Source organism: Myodes glareolus, chromosome 7 (assembly GCF_982192425.1).
Source record: "Myodes glareolus chromosome 7, mMyoGla1.1, whole genome shotgun sequence".
Lineage (NCBI taxonomy): Eukaryota > Metazoa > Chordata > Mammalia > Rodentia > Cricetidae > Myodes > Myodes glareolus.
Genome location: NC_142032.1, coordinates 98,480,676 through 98,502,549, shown reverse-complemented (window position 1 = coordinate 98,502,549; position 21,874 = coordinate 98,480,676). Strand labels below are relative to the sequence as shown.

At 39.5% G+C, this 21,874-nt stretch overlaps 1 protein-coding gene and 1 pseudogene across 1 annotated transcript in view; one reads left to right on the top strand and one right to left on the bottom strand.

Annotated features, from left to right (window-relative positions):
• LOC148121533 (interferon-induced very large GTPase 1-like) overlaps positions 1-7,985 on the bottom strand; it is a 47,485-nt gene extending 39,500 nt beyond the window's left edge. Inside the window, 2 exon segments of the mRNA XM_087908707.1 lie at positions 6,582-6,717; positions 7,711-7,985. Coding sequence (XP_087764833.1) covers positions 6,582-6,717; positions 7,711-7,985 — 411 coding nt within the window.
• Positions 7,986-20,656: 12,671 nt separating this feature from the next.
• Positions 20,657-21,252, top strand: LOC146893403 (rRNA-processing protein FCF1 homolog pseudogene; annotated as a pseudogene).
• The last annotated feature ends 622 nt before the right edge of the window (positions 21,253-21,874 follow it).

Below are 21,874 nucleotides of genomic sequence, written 5' to 3'. Positions count from 1 at the left end.
ACTTTCAATCATCGTAGTTGGAGAAAATAAAATATTCCATTTAAGGCATATTTAAATAATATCTATTTACAAATACTGTCACACAGAAGGCACTAGGAAAACTCCAAACAAAGGAGGTAAACTATGAACATGAAAGTCCATGAAATAATCTCACACCAGCAAAATCAAAGGAAGGGACATGGACACACACACACAAACACATGCACAGGCATGCACGCGCGCACACACACACACACACACACACACACACACAGCTCTTGTACCACTGCCACCAACAATAACAACAAAATAGCAGGTACATTCGTTTCTTCTTGCTATGGTTATAACTATTACAAACAGTTGTGTAAAATAATTATTCTCAAGTGCACCTTAGAATATACTTTAAAAATATTATCCTTATTAATTCTTTGAGCATTGAAAACAATGCAGTTTTTGCCTTACTCCATCCCTATTTCCCTTTTCACAGAACTTTAAGTTGTCCTCTCCTCCTCCTGCTCCTCCTCCTTCTCTTTCCTCTCTTCCTTCTACTTCTAAATCCCTCTTTGAGCCCAGTTTGGGTTGTCTAACTACTGCCTGCCCTAGAGTGTGGTCATACTGCTCCCTCTCCTGGAGGCTGTCAGAAGCTAATGGTGCTCAGCTAGCGGTGGGTTTTCATGCCCAACTTTTCCTGTATGCTGTAATGTTGTCTGGTTTGGGCTTGTGCAAGACTTATAAATATCCAGATTCATAGAAATGCCTCTTCTTACCAAAATAAGCCGGATATGATTTATTTGAGTAAATGTTTTTGTAAATGGTTTTCTTCCCTAGGCATTATTGTTTCTTGTTGACATTGCATTTCATTTTACCTTCACTTTCCAAATTTAAACCATCTTGCTTTGCCTTGATACACGGGAAGTTAAAAAAAAAAATCTCCAGATCTCTTTAACAGTGCTTAAATGATCCAGCTCCCATCCAGGTTTAGCACTGGGATGAGAGTATAGAGATATTAAATATCTAAGACAGGGCCTCTACAATCTCAGAGAGGATGGTGATATTTTAGGGTGTTTTTGTCTGGTTCCCATTAGGCCTGGACTTGAATTTTCTGAGAAACAGAAATTGAATCATTTTTCAGAAAGCCCTTATGGACTGTCTGAGCACTCCTGACTGCAGTTGTCACACGCTAATGTTCTTGAACACAACTGACCTGTCTCCTCTGTCTGACCAATTTCCCACACTAACCCATGTGGCTGTTCCAGCATCTGAGCTCGATGGACATGGAAAAATACAGTGTTAAGTGGGGAAACACAAGTTCAGAATGAGAAAACAATATGCTCTCCCTCATGTGAGGATCATGGCCTCCAATGTATATAGATGCAGATAGTTGTAAGCGTAGGAAAGGCTAAAGAAAAGATCTTTTGAAAAAGCCTGGCATTAACCTAGGAAATATCCTGAAAAACTGACAAATGAGATAACATTAACGTTTTGGCCTTAAAAAGAAAATAAACATCACAATGAATGACATTCCACAGAATGGGAGAAAAGTCTATGTCAGATTTTTTTTCAAATAATTAATTCATATTGACAATCCATAAAAAATTAAAAAGTAAATTTCTCTAACTCCAAGTCTTCAATGTTAAGTGAGATAATGAACAGAACAGACTCCAAACTAAGAAATGAAAATAGCCATTAAACCTAAATTCACATTTTTTAATATTCATACATGTATAGAATGTGTTTTGATCAAATTCTCTCCTCTCCAATTCTTCAAGTCCTACTGCTTTTTTATCCCATTTCTATGTATTGCCTTATTTTAAAAAAATATAGACTGAGTTCTTTAGTTCTGCCTCTTATGCATTGATGTGGGAGCATGGATACCCTTACAGCCCACAGCCAGACAAACAGTGATTCTCCCCCAGCAGCCACCAACTGCTAATAGCTTCTCATAAGGAGATAGGACATCATGAGCCCCTCCCCACCCTCATTGAAAGCTTGGCTGGCTTGATTTTGTCTAGGACTTGCACATGTAGTCCCATTGAGATTTCATGTGTACAACTGCACTGTTGTATCTAATAAACATTGTGTCACTCCAGACAATGTCTCTCTGGCTCTGACAATATCCCTGCACCCTTTCCCACAATGCTCCTGAACCTAGTGAGCAGAAGGTAAAGTATAAACGTTCCAGCTAGTGACAGGAGATCTGCAGTCTCTTCTTCACTGCATGTTGACCTGGTTTAAGTCTCTAAATTAATCTCATCCAAAAGAACCTTCTCAACTCAGGGCTGAAAGAAGCACTGGTATATTAGTATAAAGATAAAAACTTAGGGATCAGTTTATTACTGTGTCTATTAAACAGAATAATATTATTATGTCCTACCCTATGACTTATGACCAAACACTAACCAAAAACAATGTAGAGAAGAAACAGGTTATTTGGCTTACAAATCTTCATTACAATCCATCACTGAGTAAAATAAAGATTATTTTTTTTGTTCAATTAACAATATAATCTTAAATTCCATATTGTGGAGTTTGTATAAAACTCAATCAGAAAATGACTGTTTTCTGTCAAAATATTTGCGCAGCCATGGAACCAGCAAGCAGATAGTGAGGCAGGAATCTTTTATTTTTCTCCTTTTATATCATGCACAGCGCCTGCTAGTACTTTGAAAGCTAGCCAATAAGGACAATGCTTTTAGGCCAGAACCAGTTTGTTTTTTTTTAAGTAATTATGACTCAAGTATGTAGTGTCTTCATCAATAGGGTCTTACTATCAAGTTTCAGAGGGCAAACAGGAGCAATGGCAATAACTTCTAATAACTTTTAGGGCATTTGATACGGAATATCTGACAAACAACTTATAAAAAGCTAGCTCATACAGGGCACTGGCTTTACAATGGATAACTTATGGTGTTCGGGGAAGCATTATCCCCTTTAGAGTATAACTTTATTTAAACTGAATTTATATGTGTATAGCTATGCATTTTAGGATGCTTCTAAACTAGTCACTTTTATATGACAATTTCAAAGTACTTTAGTATTATTTATTCATTTCCATACTCCCCTCTCTGTCTTGCTCTTTCATTCCATCACTGCACTTTACCCTTCCTTCATAAGACCTTTGTTCTCTCTCATTGCCCTTCAAAGCTTGTCCTCAGCTGAATGCCCTGTTTGGGCCGCATATTGGGCACCAGCTGAGGGATCTCTCTGCAGGCCCCACAGAAAGAAATGAGCCAGCTGCTTGCATCTGATGCTGCCTGAGGAGGGGAAGTGCTCTGTATACCATGTAGCCCCCAGATCCTGGAGACAATCAGGCGCTGCAGACAGTCTAGCCAAGCAGGAACTTGTTTATTTCCTTACAGCATGGATCTTACAAATCAAAACCCCATGAATCCCAGAAGCAATGGAAGGAGAATTAACCAATCACATTAGCAGTCACATCTGCATGAGCAGCAGCTCCCATAGCCCCTGATGGAGAATTGGAGGCATCAGGCATTTATGCCATCTCTCCCCATCTTAACGCCAATCATTTTATTTACTTATTTGTTTATTTATTTTTTATTTTTTATTTATTGTAAACAGTCATGTCCCTTCCCTCCTTGCTTCCTGGCAATGCCATTTTGGTTACTCCTGCCTTCCATATGCTCAATTCAGCCTACATTTCTGAATAAGGACTCTGCTATCACAGACATTAGTATCAAAGCTGACAAATGGTATCACATGAGACCAAAAAGCTTCTGTATGTAAAAGAATAACATCATTATTATAAAGAGGAAGAATGGGAAAAAGTTTTATCAGTTATATATCTGTCAGAATTCCTGTCATGAATATATAAAATACTAAATCACTAAAGACCAAGAAAGAATTCCAGCACAAACAAGATATGGAACTAAACAGAGAGTCCTCAGAAGAAGAAACACATGACCAAAAAATACATTTGTTAAAATGTTCAATATCCTTAACTATAAGAAAAACCCAGTATAAAACTCTGGATTTTATTTTAAGACATACAGATTGGCCAAAGTCAGAAAAAGAAATCACAACAAATGCTGATGAGGATTTGGGGAGAGAAGAACACTTCTTCATTGTTGGTGGGACCATGAATGCCTGGAGTCAATATAGGAATAAATGTGAATCTTCCTCAAAAGGATAGAGGTAGATCTCCCACATGTTCCCAAGGTGGTAAAAATGTCTGAGAGCTACAAACATAGAGTGGAGCAAGAATAAGCAGAAACCACTTGTTGCAGGCAGCACAACTAGAGGGCTGGAGTCATCAAAATCCTTTGAGACTAAATACACCACACATCTCATATACTTGATATAGAGTTTAAGACTTAATATTTTCCCTGCTGAATTATAACCTAGATAATTGATGGCATTTCCTCTCTGTATTTTCCAGGAGCAATCTGCTATCTCCATTTAGGCAAAACTATCTTTACTTCTTCTAACATTCTTTCTAAGGTATCTCTATGTTTGAATCAGACAGCAAAATGTCATCTATGTAATGGTAAATTATAGACTGAGGAAATTGCTTACGTATTATTTCCAATGGCTGACTTACACAGTACTGACATAGGGTGGGGCTATTGAGCATTCCCTGTGAGAGGATAGTCTCCTGGTACCTCCTAGTAGACTGAGAAATATTATAAATGGACATTGTGAAGGCAAACTTTTCTCTATTCTTTTCTTGTAAATGTATAATGAAGAAACAATCCTTTAAATCAATAACTATGAGAGGTCATCCCTTTGGTAACAGAGAGGGCAGAGGAATTCCAGATTTCAGAAGGACAATAGGTTGAATAACCTTGTTGATAGCTCTAAGATCTGTCACCATTCTCCATTTACCAGATTTTTTTAACAACAAATACATGAGAATTCCAAGGGCTGGTATATTCTCCTCTATGTCAAGTATCTAATTGCTCTTGTACCAGCTGTTCTAAAGCCCACAACATTTCCTCAGCTAGGGGCTGTTGCTTAACCCATATTGATTTAAAATGGTCAACCATTTTAAAGGTAGGGCTGTTGTTATGTTTGAAGGGTTATCAATTGCTTTGTGTTCTTGTACAGCCTGAATGGCTGGTGTTTGTCGTCTGTAATATGTTCTAATATTTTCCTCAGAAACATTAGGGGCTGCGACAATGTTAATCTGGGTATTTCATTGCTGCAATAGGTCACAACCGCACAAATTTACTGTAATATTGTCTATACATGGCCTTTGCTTTCCTATTTGACCTCCTGGCCCTATGCATTCAACACAACTCTTGCTTTGTCTTACCTGACAATTCCCATGAACTTAACATCAACCTCCTGAAGAGGCCAATTTGGATGCCAAAATTCTGAAGTAATGATACTTACTTCTGCACCCATGTCTAATAAGCCTTCAATAAAAATGCCATTTATACACACTCTTAGCTTTGGTCTTTATTCATTTATAGAAGTCTGCCAGAATATACATTTTCTATGTCTCACTAGAGCTCTTGACTCATTATCCATATTCATCTCATCATTCAGACCATTATTGCTTTTCACAGCAAACATGGAACTTTTTAATTTTCCTGATGAGACACAGTAACTGGGAATGACTGGACCACATTTGTTATTGGGGCCTGTGAGAGGCCCCCCATGGTGTTTTGTTGACCTACATTCATTGGTTCAATGTCAGCCTTTGCCATATCTCCTACATAAACCTGAAGGCTGAGTCCTCCTATTTCTGTCATCCTCAGAGAAGGCATTAATTCTAGAAATCTATTGTCTGTAATCCCTTCTCATATGTCCCATTCTGCCACAATTAAAACATTTGGTATTTTGGTGTCTTCTCTTAACATTGGAAATCGCTTCTTCTACACATACTTCAGTACCATAGTCAAGTGTCTCGACAGTCAATGAATACAAGACCCATGGGTGCTGATCTGATCTTTAAAGGCCCCACGATCTTTTGACACTCTATGTTGGCATTAGCATAAGCCAGAAGTTCTATTATTATATATCTAGCTTCTCAGTCAGTTATCCGTATTTGTACAGCCTTAGTTAGTCTTTGCAAAAAGTCACTAAAAGTTCTCTCTGACCCTGTTTAACCTAAAAATATGATTTAACTCTCTTTCCTAGTTCCTGAATTCTGTCCCAAGCTTTTAAATCTACTGTAGTACATAGGGACAGGGTGTGGTCATCATAGAGAGCTTGGTCCTGAGGATCAGGGTAAAGTCCTTCACCTAGAAATTTGATCTAGGTCAATCTCAATTCCTTTCACTTTCTCTTGTTGCTCCAAATTTCCTGCTTCCTCTTTAAGAAAGCATCTCCCATGCAGTTGTGGTCTAGTACTGCTGATATTAACTGAGCCCAGGCATGAGGTATGGCTCTGTTACCGAAAGCCCAGGTTTTGCCCATCTCCCTAACAAAGGACAAGTGTAGTCTGTAAGCCACAATTGCTCATTTAATTTCTTTTAGATCATTCATATGTATAGCTTCCATGTATATTCCTTGACAACCCCTGGGTATTTGAAGCCAGATACCATTTCTGATGTTACTATTGGAAAGGCAGGTAGATCTCTGGGGATGCTATCTTGGAGATTTTTACATACTGACGAGGTTCAATTTTGCCTTTTTACCTTTTTCTTCTGGTCATCAAAGTTGATAATTTCCTCAGTCTTTTCAAATCTATTTACCATGGCCTTTTGTAATGACTGGACCACCTGTCCAGTATTCTGCTCTAATGCCCTCATTGAGAATTCTAAGTTATGAAGTCTGTCCAGTAGAGATAATTTGTCATCCTTGGACATAATCTTCATGGCATGCATATTACCTTCATGGAGAGACATTCTATCAGTCAATCTGTCATACCCCTTTGACAGAGTCTGATTAATACATTCAACAGTGTGAATTCTCTCAAATAATGTTTCAGCACACACTGTCATGGACTGAGTTTTATGTGCCAAATCAGCTGTTTCCTTCTTCAGAGTGCTGAATCTCTCTTTAAATGAATTACTTTTATGTGTCAAATCAGCTGATACCTCCTCCAGAGTGCTGAATGTCTCTTCAAATAAATTACTATTATGTGCAAAATCTGCTATTTCCTTCTCCAGAGTACTGAATTTCTTTTTAAATAATTACTATTATATGCCAAATCAGCTTTTTCTTTCTCTAGATTGTTGAATCTCTCTTTTAATAAATTGCTATCAGACTGTACCTTTTCCAAAAATATCTCAGTTGACTGAGTCTAATTAAGCAAAGTCCTAGTATCCTTCTTCAGATGTGCAATCTCTTTTTCGAAATGTTTGTTATTAGTCTGTACCACTTCTAAAAGCACCTCATTCGACTGAGTTTTGATATTTAAAGTGTTTGTGTTCTCCTGTAGATGTATGATCTACTCTTCAAGAAGCTTGGTACCAGCCTGTACCAAGTTTAAAAGTACCTCAGCTGACTGAAAATTGTTAGTTAAGATGGTCATATCCTTCTTTATATTTGCAACTTTTACCCCCAAAAGCCTGGATTCAGTCTGTAAAGACTGCATCATTTTCCTATTATCAAACTATATTTTTTAAGAAAAGATTATTGAGTACAAAACTAAACCCTAGGAATAGGAAAAGCAATGTAGAAGGGACATCATAAATGTCTTGTAAAACCTCACACATGCTGGAAATGAAAAGGCTATTGAAATCTTGGACGGTTAGATTGTCTGACATAATGCCCATATTAAATCAGTAACTTTTGAATTACAGTTAGAATAATAAATCTCACCTGTGTTTAATCAGCTGGAGTAGGACAAGGACTGTCACCTGCCAGTAGGTGTTGAAGTGCACTTGAATCCACGTATTTGGTTTAGATCTGATTTTAGGTTGAATGCTGAAAAATATACTCAAATCAAGAAGTTTTTTAGTATAAATCACAGACCGTGTGTCTGTGAAGGTCTTTGGCTGTTCAATAGCCACACTAGGCAGGTCTCCTGCTGGGTACAGCAGAGTCTGCAGCCCTGGAAGGTGCAGGTAAAGTGCAGGGAGACGATCTTTGCTCATGGCAGAGGTGGCAGAGAGGCCACTCTAGGAACTAATTCATGACACTGGCACCCAACATAGAATTCCCTCACAGCCCTATTTGGCTGCTACCAGCTGATTTTGGGGTCAGGAACATGGGAGGAAAGGCAGAAAAGGCTGTGGAGATGTGACTTTGTTGGAGTAGGTGTGAACTTGTTGGAGGAAGTGTGTCACTGTGGGATTGGCTTTGAGTTCTTTGCTCACAAAATGGTCAGTGTGACACACATTGCTTCTGCTGTCTATGGATCAAGATGTACAACTCTCTCCTCCTCATCCAGCACCCTTTCTGCCCAAATGCCACCACCAAGATGCTAATGGACCAAACCTCTGAATAAGGAGGCTCCAGTTTAAAGTTTTCCTTTGTAAGAGTTGTTGTGGTCATAGTGTCTCTCAAAGCAATAGAAACCCAGAATAAAGCACTGACTCATGGTGTTTTATATCTAAGAGAAAATCTTTTGATTTTTAAAGGTATTCTGTAGTATTCTTATAGAGTTTTAAAATATTCATATTTTTAGGAATAATACTTTTTAAGGAAATACTTCATATGTACAAAAGTTAATATTTGTCCACTCAAACAGAAGTTAAATTCTGTCATAATAAAGCCAGTATTAAAACTGTCCCTATTTCCCTTCCTAAGTATTAAAACTACATTTAGACCATGTTATATATACAAGACATGTAAGATTCTGATTTCTACCTAATCCAGGCTTTTATTATTGTATATAGAAAATGGGAAAATATAATTTAGTTAAAAGAACATTTGAAAGAATGCTATATTGTTATCTAATTTCCTCTGTACTATAACTTCATTTACTTCCTCAAACTAAAATCTGAGTCAATACAAAGATCAAATGAGAAACCACAGGTAAGAGTTACAGTCATCTATCAAAAGCCAGGCTTTCCTAAGGATTAAATATGGCCCTGTGCCAGGTCTCAGGGACACATCATGTGCCCACTGCGTCAGGCCTGGATACCTGCTGTTGACGAAAAATAAAAGAAAACAGAGAAACAAGATTTATTCAGCTTGGTCCGACTGTGGAAAGGGAAAAAGATCTGGTAACACCCTGCAAGTCCATCTTCAGGAACCTGATGAGTTGAAGTTTAAACAGAGTAGCACACCTGCCCAGCATTTGCCATCTTTGTTCCTTCTTTAAGAAAATCTGACAACCTGCAAATCTCCTTCCTAGAGTACAGGTTTCTGCCCTGGCTGGGCAGGATGTAGGCTTCCTCTTCTCCTCGCCTGAGATTCTCTAGGAAATTTCAAGTTCTTGATGGCCCATTGTTTTCATAATCTGGTAGCTCAGTTTCTGTTTAGAATATGTTCATTCCTGCTGTGCAAGCAAGATTCTCCACATAAGGTTATAGGTATTTTCAGAGAGAGGCTAGAGTCAAAAGACACGAAATTGCTTCAAATAATCTAAGTATCAAACAAAACAGTACAAGAGGTACAGATGGTATAGGCACAAGGAAAAAATATGTAATCAGTTTAGTTAGTTAAATGCGTTAATACACTTAGATTTTTTTGTTGTTCAAAATATTCACTCCCCTCATTTGTTGTCTTTACTTCCTAGGAATACAGTGTTCTTGATTTTAACTCTGGTGTTATATTCCAAATATATTTCACAAATAAATATTTTCTTATCTACTGAGAAGGAATATAAGAAAAAATCAAACTCATCACCATGGATAATAAATTCAATAGCAATGGTTCAGAGATTTCTTGTTTGAACCATATCTTAACTGGGATTTCCATTGCTGTGAAATGGAAACTCTTATAATTGAAACACATTAAACATCTAATTTGGGTGGCTTACTTAAATGTTGACCTGCAAGTAACATCAGTTAGTTTTATTCAGAATAAGAGTATCTGACTTGTAACTTTATCCCTGGGTTGAGACACAGCATTCTAAAATACCCAGAAGTTATAAGATCACAACGACATACTATTATCTCTCATGTAGGCATTAATACTGTAGAGGCTGAGAGGCCAACTCCAGATCCTTCCCAGGGTTCCATAGGTGAAATGCTTCCCAAAAGCAAAGAAAATGTAAAGGATTTCATACTAACTTCACACAGTCAGATTGATGCTCTTCATTTCCTGTGCTCTTTATTACTCTGTTTCTACTCTAATAATCCAGTCCTCCTTCTAACTTCTCCATGTTTCTTCTTCGAGATTCTTCTTCTATTCTAAAATCTCTTCACATTTAGGAACCATGATGACATAAGGAGATGAGCCACTCACCATGGCAACACAAAGGTACAAGGCCATCGGTGTAAACCTCCACCAGATGGGGGCATGTACAGTGCCCAATGACAACTTTGATAGACAGATCCATTGTTAACAGACTGACAAGTGAAAAATTGGCATGCTTTTTCTTAGTAAACTTGGTTAGACATCTGTGACTCTGACCTTGTGTCAACTGTAAAGTTTTCTTTTTTAAAAAAAGTATTTAGTCTAGTTAAACGTGTTCTGAAGTGAAAATGAGTTAATCATGTGTAGCTACTAAGGCAGGCTTTCAGATGTCTGTAGTCTTAGTGGAACACTAACTAGTTATGAAGCATGTCTCCCTATATATTCTATGTATCAAACTACATAACTAAATGAAAAGTCATCTATTTACCATCCACGGAAGTGTGTGCCCATAAGATTGAGATGCAATCATGAGATTACATGTACTCATTATATGAAAATGCATGGTAATAGGGAGATTCATGACTGTTTTTGTATAAGTGAAATTACAGAAGAAATTACAGCTTTCAGAGTAAGCTATAATTGTTTCATAACCTGCAATAGCTCATGATAAACACTCCTAACCTCTCACCCTTTTCTTTTGAGAAGCATGTAAATCAGTCTTAAGGTAGTGCTTTCCTATCTGCTGACAGAGTAACTCCAGGACACACTTGTTCTCTCTCTCTCCTGAGATTTAAGGCTCAACAAGTTTAGACATATCATAACTCTTGTCCTTGAGCATCTCTGAATGTCTCAATGAGGTCTCTTTGCCTGGACACTAACACTGACAAGCTGTGTGCAGGATGATAGACTTCTAAGTTTATACAAAGACCTGGTTGAGGGAACAAGGGCATTTACAGTGATTACGTTCTTGTCAGAATCATGTACTGCTGGTACCAGTCATCCAATATATCAATGCACAAGGAAAATTATGTTCAGTAAACTATTAACACACTGTAGTGATGTAGGAAGAATTCCCAAACTGTAATCTGAGTGAAAGAGCTCTTCATATAGGATGTCTGCAAAGAGACAGCATAAAACATTCAGAGGCAGTATTGCATACTGTCTTTCAGAAAATGTTAAGAAGATGTGCGAGCTTCCATCCAGAGGGCCTTCGGAGTGGTGAGTTGATTCGGGCCCCCGCGGGTCCGGCGAGGGGGAGCTAGGACTCTCCCCGACCCCATAGACTCCCAGGTCAGCCTGCTCTGCTGGCTCCACCCTGCTAGCTTCCCCGCCAGCCATCCCAGCTTCCATCCAGAGGGCCTTCGGAGTGGTGAGTTGATTCGGGCCCGCAACAGGGGCCCTGCAAGGGGAAGCTAGGACTCTCCCCCGACCCCATAGACTCCCAGGTCAGCCTGCTCTGCTGGCTCCACCCTGCTAGCTTCCCCGCCAGCCATCCCAGCTTCCATCCAGAGGGCCTTCGGAGTGGTGAGTTGATTCGGGCACACGACAGGGGCCCGGCGAGGGGGAGCTAGGACTCTCTCCGACCCCATAGACTCCCAGGTCAGCCTGCAGTGCTGTTTCCACCCTGCTAGGCTCTCCCACCTGCCATCCCAGCTTCCATCCAGGTACAAATTTCTATATTTCTCCCCTCCCACTGAGCCCATAAAATTTCCCCAGCTCAGCTGCCTTGCACACTGGGCCTGCTCTATAGGGGCATCCCGGAAAGAGGCAGTGCCTGTGGTTCAATACCCTGCTTGGGGAAAGGTAGGCATTCTATCAGTGAACTCCCTGCCCAACAAGGGAACCTGACCCGATACCAGAAGTTCCAATAGAGAGCATTTGATCGAAGAGATGGGCAGACGCCAAGGCAAGACCTCCTCCAACAATCTGAAAAACAACATGAAAATATCAGATCCCAATGACCCTACAACAGAAGGATTTGAACACTCTAACCCAGATGAAGTGGAAAAAAGTGCCATTATGAAAGCAATAGAGTCCCTTAAACAGGATATGAATAACTCCCTTAAGGAACTGGTCGAGAAGTATAACAAAAAGTTTGAAGAAATGAGTATAGAAATGGATGAGAAATATAACAAAAAGTTTGAAGAAATAAGTAAATCCGTGAGTGATACCCTGAGAAACCAAGAAAAAACAATCAAACAAGTAAAGGAAACAGTCCAAGAATTGAAAACTGAAATGGAGGCAATGAAGAAAACACAAAACGAGAACCGGCTGGATATGGAAAACCTAGGTAAACGAGCGGAGACTACAGAATCAAGCATAACCAATAGAATACAAGAGATAGAAGAACGAATCTCAGATTCTGAAGATACCATAGAGAAAATAAATGCTCTGGTCAGAGAAAACGGCAAATCCAACAAATTCTCTTCACAAAACATTCAGGAAATCTGGGACACAATAAAAAAACCAAATCTAAGAATAATAGGGATTGAAGAAGGAGAAGAACTGCAGATCGAAGGCCCAGAAAATATATTCAACAAAATTATAGAAGAAAACTTTCCCAACCTAAAGAACGATATTCCTATGAAGGTTCAAGAAGGATACAGAACACCGAATAGATTGGATCAGAAAAAAACATCCCCTCGCCATATAATACTCAAAACACAAAACATAAATATTAAAGAAAAAATTTTAAGAGCTGCAAAGGAAAAAGGTCAAGTAACTTATAAAGGTACACTTATCAGGCTTACACCGGATTTCTCTATGGAAACCATGAAAGCCAGAAGATCCTGGATAGAGGTACTGCAGAAACTAAGAGACCATGGATGCAAACCCAGACTACTATACCCAGCCAAGCTATTGTTCACTATCAACGGAGAAAACAAAATATTCCAGGATAAAAACAAATTTAAACAATACATAGCTACTAATCCAGCCTTACAGAGAATATTAGAAGGAAAATCACTACCGAAGGAATCCAACATTCCCAACACGATCTACAATAACTCGAACATCTAGCGACCATTCACAAGCAGAAATCAAAGAAGAAAAACACATACACTCTACTACTTAAAAAAAAAATGACCGGAGTCAACAACCACTGGTCATTAATATCACTTAATATCAATGGACTCAATTCACCTATAAAGAGGCACAGACTTAGAGATTGGATACGAAAACAGGATCCAACATTCTGCTGTTTACAAGAAACACACCTCAACCACAAAGACAGACACTTACTCAGAGTAAAGGGTTGGGAAAAGGTTTTCCAAGCAAATGGACCTAAGAAACAAGCGGGCGTGGCCATTCTAATATCTAACAAAATCGACTTCAAACTAAAATCAATCAGAAGAAATGGAGATGGACATTTCATACTCATAACTGGAACAATTCATCAGGAGGAAGTCTCAATCCTGAATATCTATGCTCCTAATATAAAGGCACCCACATATGTAAAAGAAACTCTTCTAGAACTCAAGGCGGTCATCAAACCACACACACTAATAGTAGGAGACTTCAACACTCCTCTCTCACCAATGGACAGGTCAATCAGACAGAAACCAAACAGAGAATTGAGAGACCTATTGGAGGTATTGAATCAAATGGACTTAACAGACATCTATAGAACACTCCACCCAAATAGGAAAGAATATACCTTTTTCTCTGCAGCTCATGGAACCTTCTCGAAAATTGACCACATACTTGGTAACAAAGCAAACTTCCACAGATACAGAAAAATATTAGTAACTACCTGTGTCTTGTCAGATCACCATGGACTAAAATTAGAATTCAACAACAATGCTCCCCCCAGGAAGCCAACAAACTCATGGAAACTGAACAGTCAACTACTAAATCACCCCTGGGTCAAGGAAGAAATAAAGAAAGAAATTAATCTCTTCCTTGAATTTAATGAAAACAAAGACACAACATACTCAAACCTATGGGACACTATGAAAGCAGTGCTAAGAGGAAAGTTCATAGCACTAAGTGCCCAATTAAAGAAAGCGGAGAAAGCACACATTGGAGACTTAACAGCACACTTGAAAGATCTAGAAAAAAAAGAAGCTGATTCACCCAGGAGGTCTAGAAGACTGGAAATAATCAAACTGAGGGCTAAAATCAACAAAATAGAAACAGAGAAAACAATCCAAAGAATCAATGAATCAAAAAGCTGGTTCTTGGAGAAAATCAACAAGATTGACAAACCCCTATCCAAGTTAATCAAACGGCAGAGAGAGAACATGCAAATTAATAAGATCAGAAATGAAAAGGGGGACATAACCACAGACACAGAGGAAATTCAGAGAATCATTAGATCTTACTATGAAAGTTTATATGCCACAAAGTTGGAAAATGTAAAAGAAATGGACATTTTTTTAGATAAATACCATATACCAAAGTTGAACCAAGAACAGGTGAACAATCTAAATAGACCTGTTAGTCGCGAAGAGTTAGAAGCTGTTATCAAAAATCTCCCTACCAAAAAAGCCCAGGACCAGATGGTTTCAATGCAGAATTCTACCAGAACTTCCAGGAAGAGCTAATACCTATACTCCTTAACGTATTCCACAATATAGAAACAGAAGAGTCACTGCCTAACTCCTTTTATGAAGCTACAGTTACCCTAATACCAAAACCACACAAAGACACAACCAAGAAAGAGAATTACAGGCCAATCTCACTCATGAACATCGACGCGAAAATTCTCAATAAAATACTGGCAAACCAAATCCAAGAGCACATTAGAAAAATTATCCATTATGATCAAGTCGGCTTCATTCCAGAGATGCAGGGCTGGTTCAACATACGCAAATCTATCAATGTAATCCATCATATAAATAAACTGAAAGAAAAAAACCATATGATCATCTCACTAGATGCTGAAAAAGCATTTGACAAAATTCAACACCCATTTATGATAAAGGTGTTGGAGAGACTGGGGATACAAGGATCATACCTAAATATAATAAAAGCAATATACACCAAGCCGACAGCTAACATCAAACTGAATGGAGAGAAACTCAAAGCCTTTCCACTAAAATCAGGAACGCGACAAGGCTGTCCACTCTCTCCATACCTCTTCAATATAGTGCTTGAAGTTCTAGCAATAGCAATAAGACAACATAAGGGGATCACGGGGATTCGAATTGGAAAGGATGAAGTTAAACTTTCGTTATTTGCTGACGATATGATAGTGTACATAAGCGACCCCAAAAACTCTCAAAGAACTCCTACAGCTGATAAACACCTTTAGTAACGTGGCAGGATACAAGATCAACTCCAAAAAATCAGTGGCCCTCCTATACACAAAGGATAAAGAAGCAGAGAGGGAAATCAGAGAAGCATCACCTTTCATGATAGCCACAAATAGCATAAAATATCTTGGGGTTACTCTAACCAAGGAAGTGAAAGACCTATTTGACAAAATCTTTAAGTCTTTGAAGAAAGAAATTGAGGAGGATACCAGAAAATGGAAAGACCTCCCCTGCTCTTGGATTGGGAGAATCAACATAGTAAAAATGGCAATTCTACCAAAAGCAATCTATAGATTCAATGCAATCCCCATCAAAATCCCATCAAACTTCTTCACAGACCTTGAGAGAACAATAATCAAGTTTATATGGCAAAACAAAAAACCCAGGATAGCCAAAACAATCTTATACAATAAAAGAACTTCTGGAGGCATTACCATCCCTGACTTCAAACTCTATTATAGAGCTACAGTATTGAAAACAGCTTGGTATTGGCATAAGAACAGAGAAGTCGACCTATGGAATCGAATAGAAGACCCAGATATTAACCCACAAACTTATGAACACCTAATTTTCGACAAGGGAGCTAAAGGTATACAATGGAAGAAGGAAAGCATCTTTAACAAATGGTGCTGGCATAACTGGATGTCAACCTGTAAAATAATGAAAGTAGATCCATATCTATCACCATGCACAAAAATCAAGTCCAAATGGATTAAAGACATCAACATTAATCCGTCCACTTTGAACCTGATAGAAGAGAAAGTGGGAAGTAGTCTACAAGATTTAGGCACAGGAGGCCTCTTCCTAAGTAGGACCCCAGCAGCACAGACAATAAGAGAAACAATGAATAAATGGGATCTACTGAAACTGGGAAGCTTCTGTAAAGCAAAGGACACTGTCAGTAGGACAAAAAGGCTGCCTTCTGACTGGGAGAAGATCTTCACCAACCCCTCATCAGACAAAGGTCTGATCTCCAAAATATACAAAGAACTCAAGAAACTAGGCACTAAAACTCTAATTAACCCAATTAAAAAATGGGGTACTGAACTTAACAGAGAATTCACAACAGATGAACTTCGAATGGCCAGAAGACACTTAAGGTCATGCTCAACCTCCTTAGCGATCAGGGAAATGCAAATCAAAACCACTTTGAGATACCATCTTACACCTGTCAGAATAGCTAAAGTCAAAAACACCAACGATAGCCTATGCTGGAGAGGATGTGGGGTGAGGGGAACACTCATCCATTGTTGGTGGGAATGCAAACTCGTGCAGCCACTGTGGAAATCAGTGTGGCGGTTTCTCAGGAAACTGGGAGTCAACCTCCCTCAGGACCCAGCAATTCCACTCTTGGGAATATACCCTAGAGATTCCTTAACATACTACAAAAGCATTTGTTCTACTATGTTCATAGCAGCACTATTTGTAATAGCCAGAACCTGGAAACAGCCTAGGTGCCCCTCAATAGAAGAATGGTTAAAAAAGGTGTGGAACATATACACATTAGAGTTTTACTCAGCAGTAAAAAACAATGACATCTTGAATTTTGCATGCAAATGGATAGAAATAGAAAACGGTTTACTGAGTGAGGTAAGCCAGACCCAAAAAGAGGAACACGGTATGTATTCACTCATAAGTGGATTCTAACCATAATTAAAGGTCTTTGAGCCTATTATTCGTGATCCTAGAGATGCTAAATAAGAAGATGAACCTGATGAAGATTATTTAGCTATCCACCAGGAGGTAGGAAATAAACAAGAGTCCCAGGTAACCTCGGGTGCATGGGGGGGTGGGAGGGTCGATGGAGGGGGAGAGGGCTAGAGAGAAGGGAGTAGGGGAGGAACGGGGAAAGCTTGATGGCCGGGGATGGGGGGGAGGGAGGTAGGATGAATATGGGATCAGGGAACAATATATTTCAACTAAGGGAGCCATTTTAGGGTTTACAGGAGACTTGATTATATATGGGATCCCAGGTCCAAGGAGAAATCCCCCAGATTGCTCTCTGGACAGAGGAGAGGGTGCCTGAATCAGCCGTGGCCCATGACCATACTGATGTATATTTTGCTTATCACCATAGATCCTTCGTCTGGCGAAGGACGGCTATGCAGTCGGAGGCCCACATTGGAGCAACAGATTGAGCCCCCCGAGGTCCGGAGGGGGAGCGGAAGGAGGAGGAACATGAAAGACGAAATCAGTACTGCGAGGGATGCTATCACCCACTGATACAAGGGAACGGATCTGATGAGAATTTACCAGGGCCAGTCGGACTGGGACTGAACGAGGACGTGATCTAGCCAGATTCTCGGAATTTGGCCGGATTCTCTGACTGTGGCTGGCCCGGGGTCTTTCTGAACAGCCATTGACTATGACACTGGGACCTGTTTCCTCTGCATATGCTGGAATTTGGGGATCCAGTCTGTTTGGACGCTCGCCTTCCTGTACCTGGAGGGAGGGGAAGGGAGCTGGAGCTTCCCACAGGGCAGGAAACCCTGACTGCCCTGGGGGACAGAGGGGAAGGAGGGGGGAGTGGGGGGAGTGGGAGGGTGTTGGGAGGGGGGGCGGAAATGGAAACTTTTATAATTTAATAAAATTTACTAAAAAAAAAAAGAAGATGTGCATCTCTGGTAACAATACTCCTCATGCCTTGCTAAATGAGGTGTGTCCCACATGAGACAAGCATTTGTGATGAGTAGACCCCTGAAGACTGTGCTGAGCTCTCATTGAATAATCTTGCAGTCGGTAGCATAATCCAAAGAGCCCTGACAATTATTTGGACAAGAAAGTGCTTCACATGAAAGTTATTGTCCCAGATACTTCAAGAAATATGATATATAGGAAAACATGGTAAGGAGGGAAAAGAATTACTCCTTCAGTTAGATATTTACCCAGGATCTCTTCCCACAGCACAGGTGCCCTCTACGATGTGTGTCTGTTTTCTGAGATTTGACTCAGAGAGCAAAAGATTTTTTCTTTATATTTCTTTATAATATTTTGCAATTTATTTATTTGGTGTAGGCAGAGCATGTGCATGGTAGAACATTTGTGTAGATGTCAGGGGGACAATTCTTGGAAGAGGGAAATTTCAGTCTGTAGCCATCACCCAGATGCAGAGGAAGCAAGATGTGACTGCCTTGTCAATAAATGTAACAAGCCACGTGGTTCACATAAACAGTTATGGGCTAATGTAAGTTATAAGAGTTAATAAGAAGCCTGAGCTAATAGGCCAATCAGTTTATAAATAATGTAGACCTCTGTGTGTTTCTTTGTGACAGAAATGCAAAAGGATCGGGCAGAACAGAAACTTTTGTCAACAAATACCCACACTGACATCAAGATGCTTACCACATTCTCCAATTTCATGCCGTAATTTGGTAAAGTGAAGTTTTCTCATCTTAAAGCAGATTCTGCTAATTAAAAGCAAACTAACTCACAAGCACTTACAACTCACCTTGTCATCTACCGCAAAAGCCACTAAGGCACTTCTGAGCAGATAGCCAAAGACAACACTGGAGCTAATGCAATTGCTAAATTGGAAGCACTGGCCTCTACTTCATACCCATCCAATTCTCTGAACCCAATACATCCTAAGTCTGTCTCGCCCTCTATTAATGAACTTACTCTTCTATTCCTTGTCTCATCAGAAATTTCTCCAAATAAAAAAAAGGGAAGTAATCTTCAAAGATTCTTGGTGTATTTGAAGTAACCCTATTATTCCTTTTCTGCTAGAGACCAGGCACCCCTTCAGCATCATATGATAAGCTCCATATGAGATAGCAATGTATTTATTCCACCTTACTCAAAACTTAGCTCTACTCCATCACATTGTAACAGGCTGCCTTTATCACCAAACTTCAATGTCGTATCTTCTCTCAAGCTGTCACCCAAGGAGTTCTCAGATCTTTTCCCTTCCCTACTACTGTGCCTGAGATCATCTTCCACTAGACTGGATGTTTGCCTTCCACCTTCCTAGTGAATCTGCTCTAAACTCACACTGGTAGACATATTCTCAGATTGATTATTAACTTCTCTACCATGTCTGAGGGAACACAGGAAAGAGGTTGCTCACAGACTTTCTTACATAGCTTCTCATTTTGGACTACCTCCAGCTATATATAATGTGATAGCAGACAAAATTTTGTTTCTAAGAAAACTCAACATTGCTTTCCTACCTCAGGTACGAAGTGCTATTTTCCCATTCCCTACAGACCTCAGTCTTCAGAAAATATAGAATGCCCAGGCTTCAGGACAGGAAGGATACTCCAACACCTAGCTAAATAATGTATTAAGTCAAAGTGTTCTGACCAGCTCTTCTTTCCACTGTTTTCCTGCACCCGAGGTCTTCTAGAGAATCCCCTTAGCCTCAGCCCCTTCAATCCCATTGTAGGGCAGCACCATTACACAAGCCTTTTTCTAGAACTTCCCTTATTTCTTGATATGTGGTCTCCTTATATCTGACTAGATGCACATACAATCTTACAATATTAGCCTGTCAGTGGTGGCGCATGCCTTTAATACCAGTACTTGGGAGGCAGAGGCAGGTGGATCTATGTGAGTTCGAGATCTGGTCTACAAGAGCTAGTTCCAGGACAGGCTCCAAAGCTACAGAGAAACCCTGTCTTGACCCCCCCCCCCGCAAAAGAAAAGAAAAACAATCTTAAAATCTTTCTCAAGCACCTTGCTAAACTTTATCACCATACTGCAATGTCCTGAGCTCCACTTGTGTGATTGGGTATCCCTTCTCTCTCTTTTTTTTTTTTTTCGCAAACTTACATCCCAAATGACAGTGCTCTCAGTAGGTAATCTTGACTACTCCAACAGAAGTAATAGTACGGCATATTTCACATTGAATTTTATGCCTACTAGACACCAAAGTTCCATAGGGTTAAGATCCTGATTTTAAAATTTCTAAACCTTCTGATGGCCTTTGTGGTAGTTTGAAAATATGCACCCTAAAGGGATAGGCATTATTAGGAGGTTTGGCCTTGTTGGAGTAGATATGGCCTTATTGGACCAAGTGTCTAACTGTGAAGGCAGGCTTTAGAACTCATATGTACTCAGGATACTGCAGAGTGAGACATAACTTCCCATAGCCTACAAGATATAGAAACCTCAGCTATTTCTCTAGTACATATCTGCTTGTCTATCACCATTTCCCACCATGGTGATAATGAACTGAATCTCTGAACCGTAAGTGAGCCATCCCAATTCAACGTTTTACTTTAAAAAGGTACTGTGGCCGGAAGAAACAGGAGTGCGGCGTGAACATGGGGAAGCAAAAGAAAACAAGAAAATATATAACCATGAAGTGAATGCTTAGTCTCAGAGATGAGAGACTTAAAGAGGATAGATTAAATCTTAAAAAGAAGGAGAAGAAAGATCTCAGTGCGCTGAAGGACAGACAAGCCCCCAACATCCTTCCTGCTTATTCTTCCAGTACAATACACAGCTGGGTCCACAGTACCACATTCTTGTTGACACCAACTTCATCAACTTTTCCATCAAAGCCAAACTAGACTTAGTGCAGTCCATTATGGACAGTCTGTACGCCAAGTGTATCCCTTGTGTAACTAATTGTGTGATGGCTGAAACTGAGAAACTGGGCCAAAAGTACCGAGAGGCACTAAGAATCACCAAGGATCCACAATTTGACTGACTTCCATGCCTACACAAAGGAACCTATGCTGATAACTGCTTGGTACAGAGTCACTCAGCACATTGTGGCTACAGTTGATTGGGACCTCAAACGAAGAATCCGGAAGATCCCTGGGGTTACTATCATGTATATTTCTCACCATAGATACAACATCGAATGGTTGCTAGATGATTATGGAGCTCCTCGGTTCTAATTCTTACTTGACCAAATTCACCAGCATTTCTTTACCAGCTTTCTCTGTTGTCAGTTAATTAAACACACTTTGTTGTTTTAAAAAAATAAAATAAAATAAATAAAAAAATAAAAAGGTACTGTGGTCATGCGTCTCCTCAGAGAAGTAGAAACCCTAAAACAGAAGTTTGGACCAGGAATAGGGTATTGCTGTAATAGGACTAATCATGATTTGAATGGAGAAATTTGGACTTTGGTACTTTGATTTAGGAAAGGAGGGGGATACTTAAAGCACTGGTTTAATGAGCTATAGCAGTAGGAACATGGAACATGTCACTAAGAATTATTTGAACTGTGGGGGGGGATGGCTGAAGATATTTCAAAGGAGAAGAATTTTAGTATGCTGCCTAAAGATCATTCTTGTGATATTTTAGTGAAGACTGTGGCTGATTGTTGCCCTTGCACAAAAAGTTTAGTTGTGCAAAAGTAAAGAGTTTTGATTAATTCCCATGGCAAATGAAATCTCAAAATAGTCCATCATAGACTCTGTTATGTGGTTATTCATGTTAATTGTAATGAAAATTTATAATGAAAATGAGAAAGCTGAGCAAAGGAAAGCATAAAGAGGAGAGATTGAGAAAGGGGACACTGGGAAGAG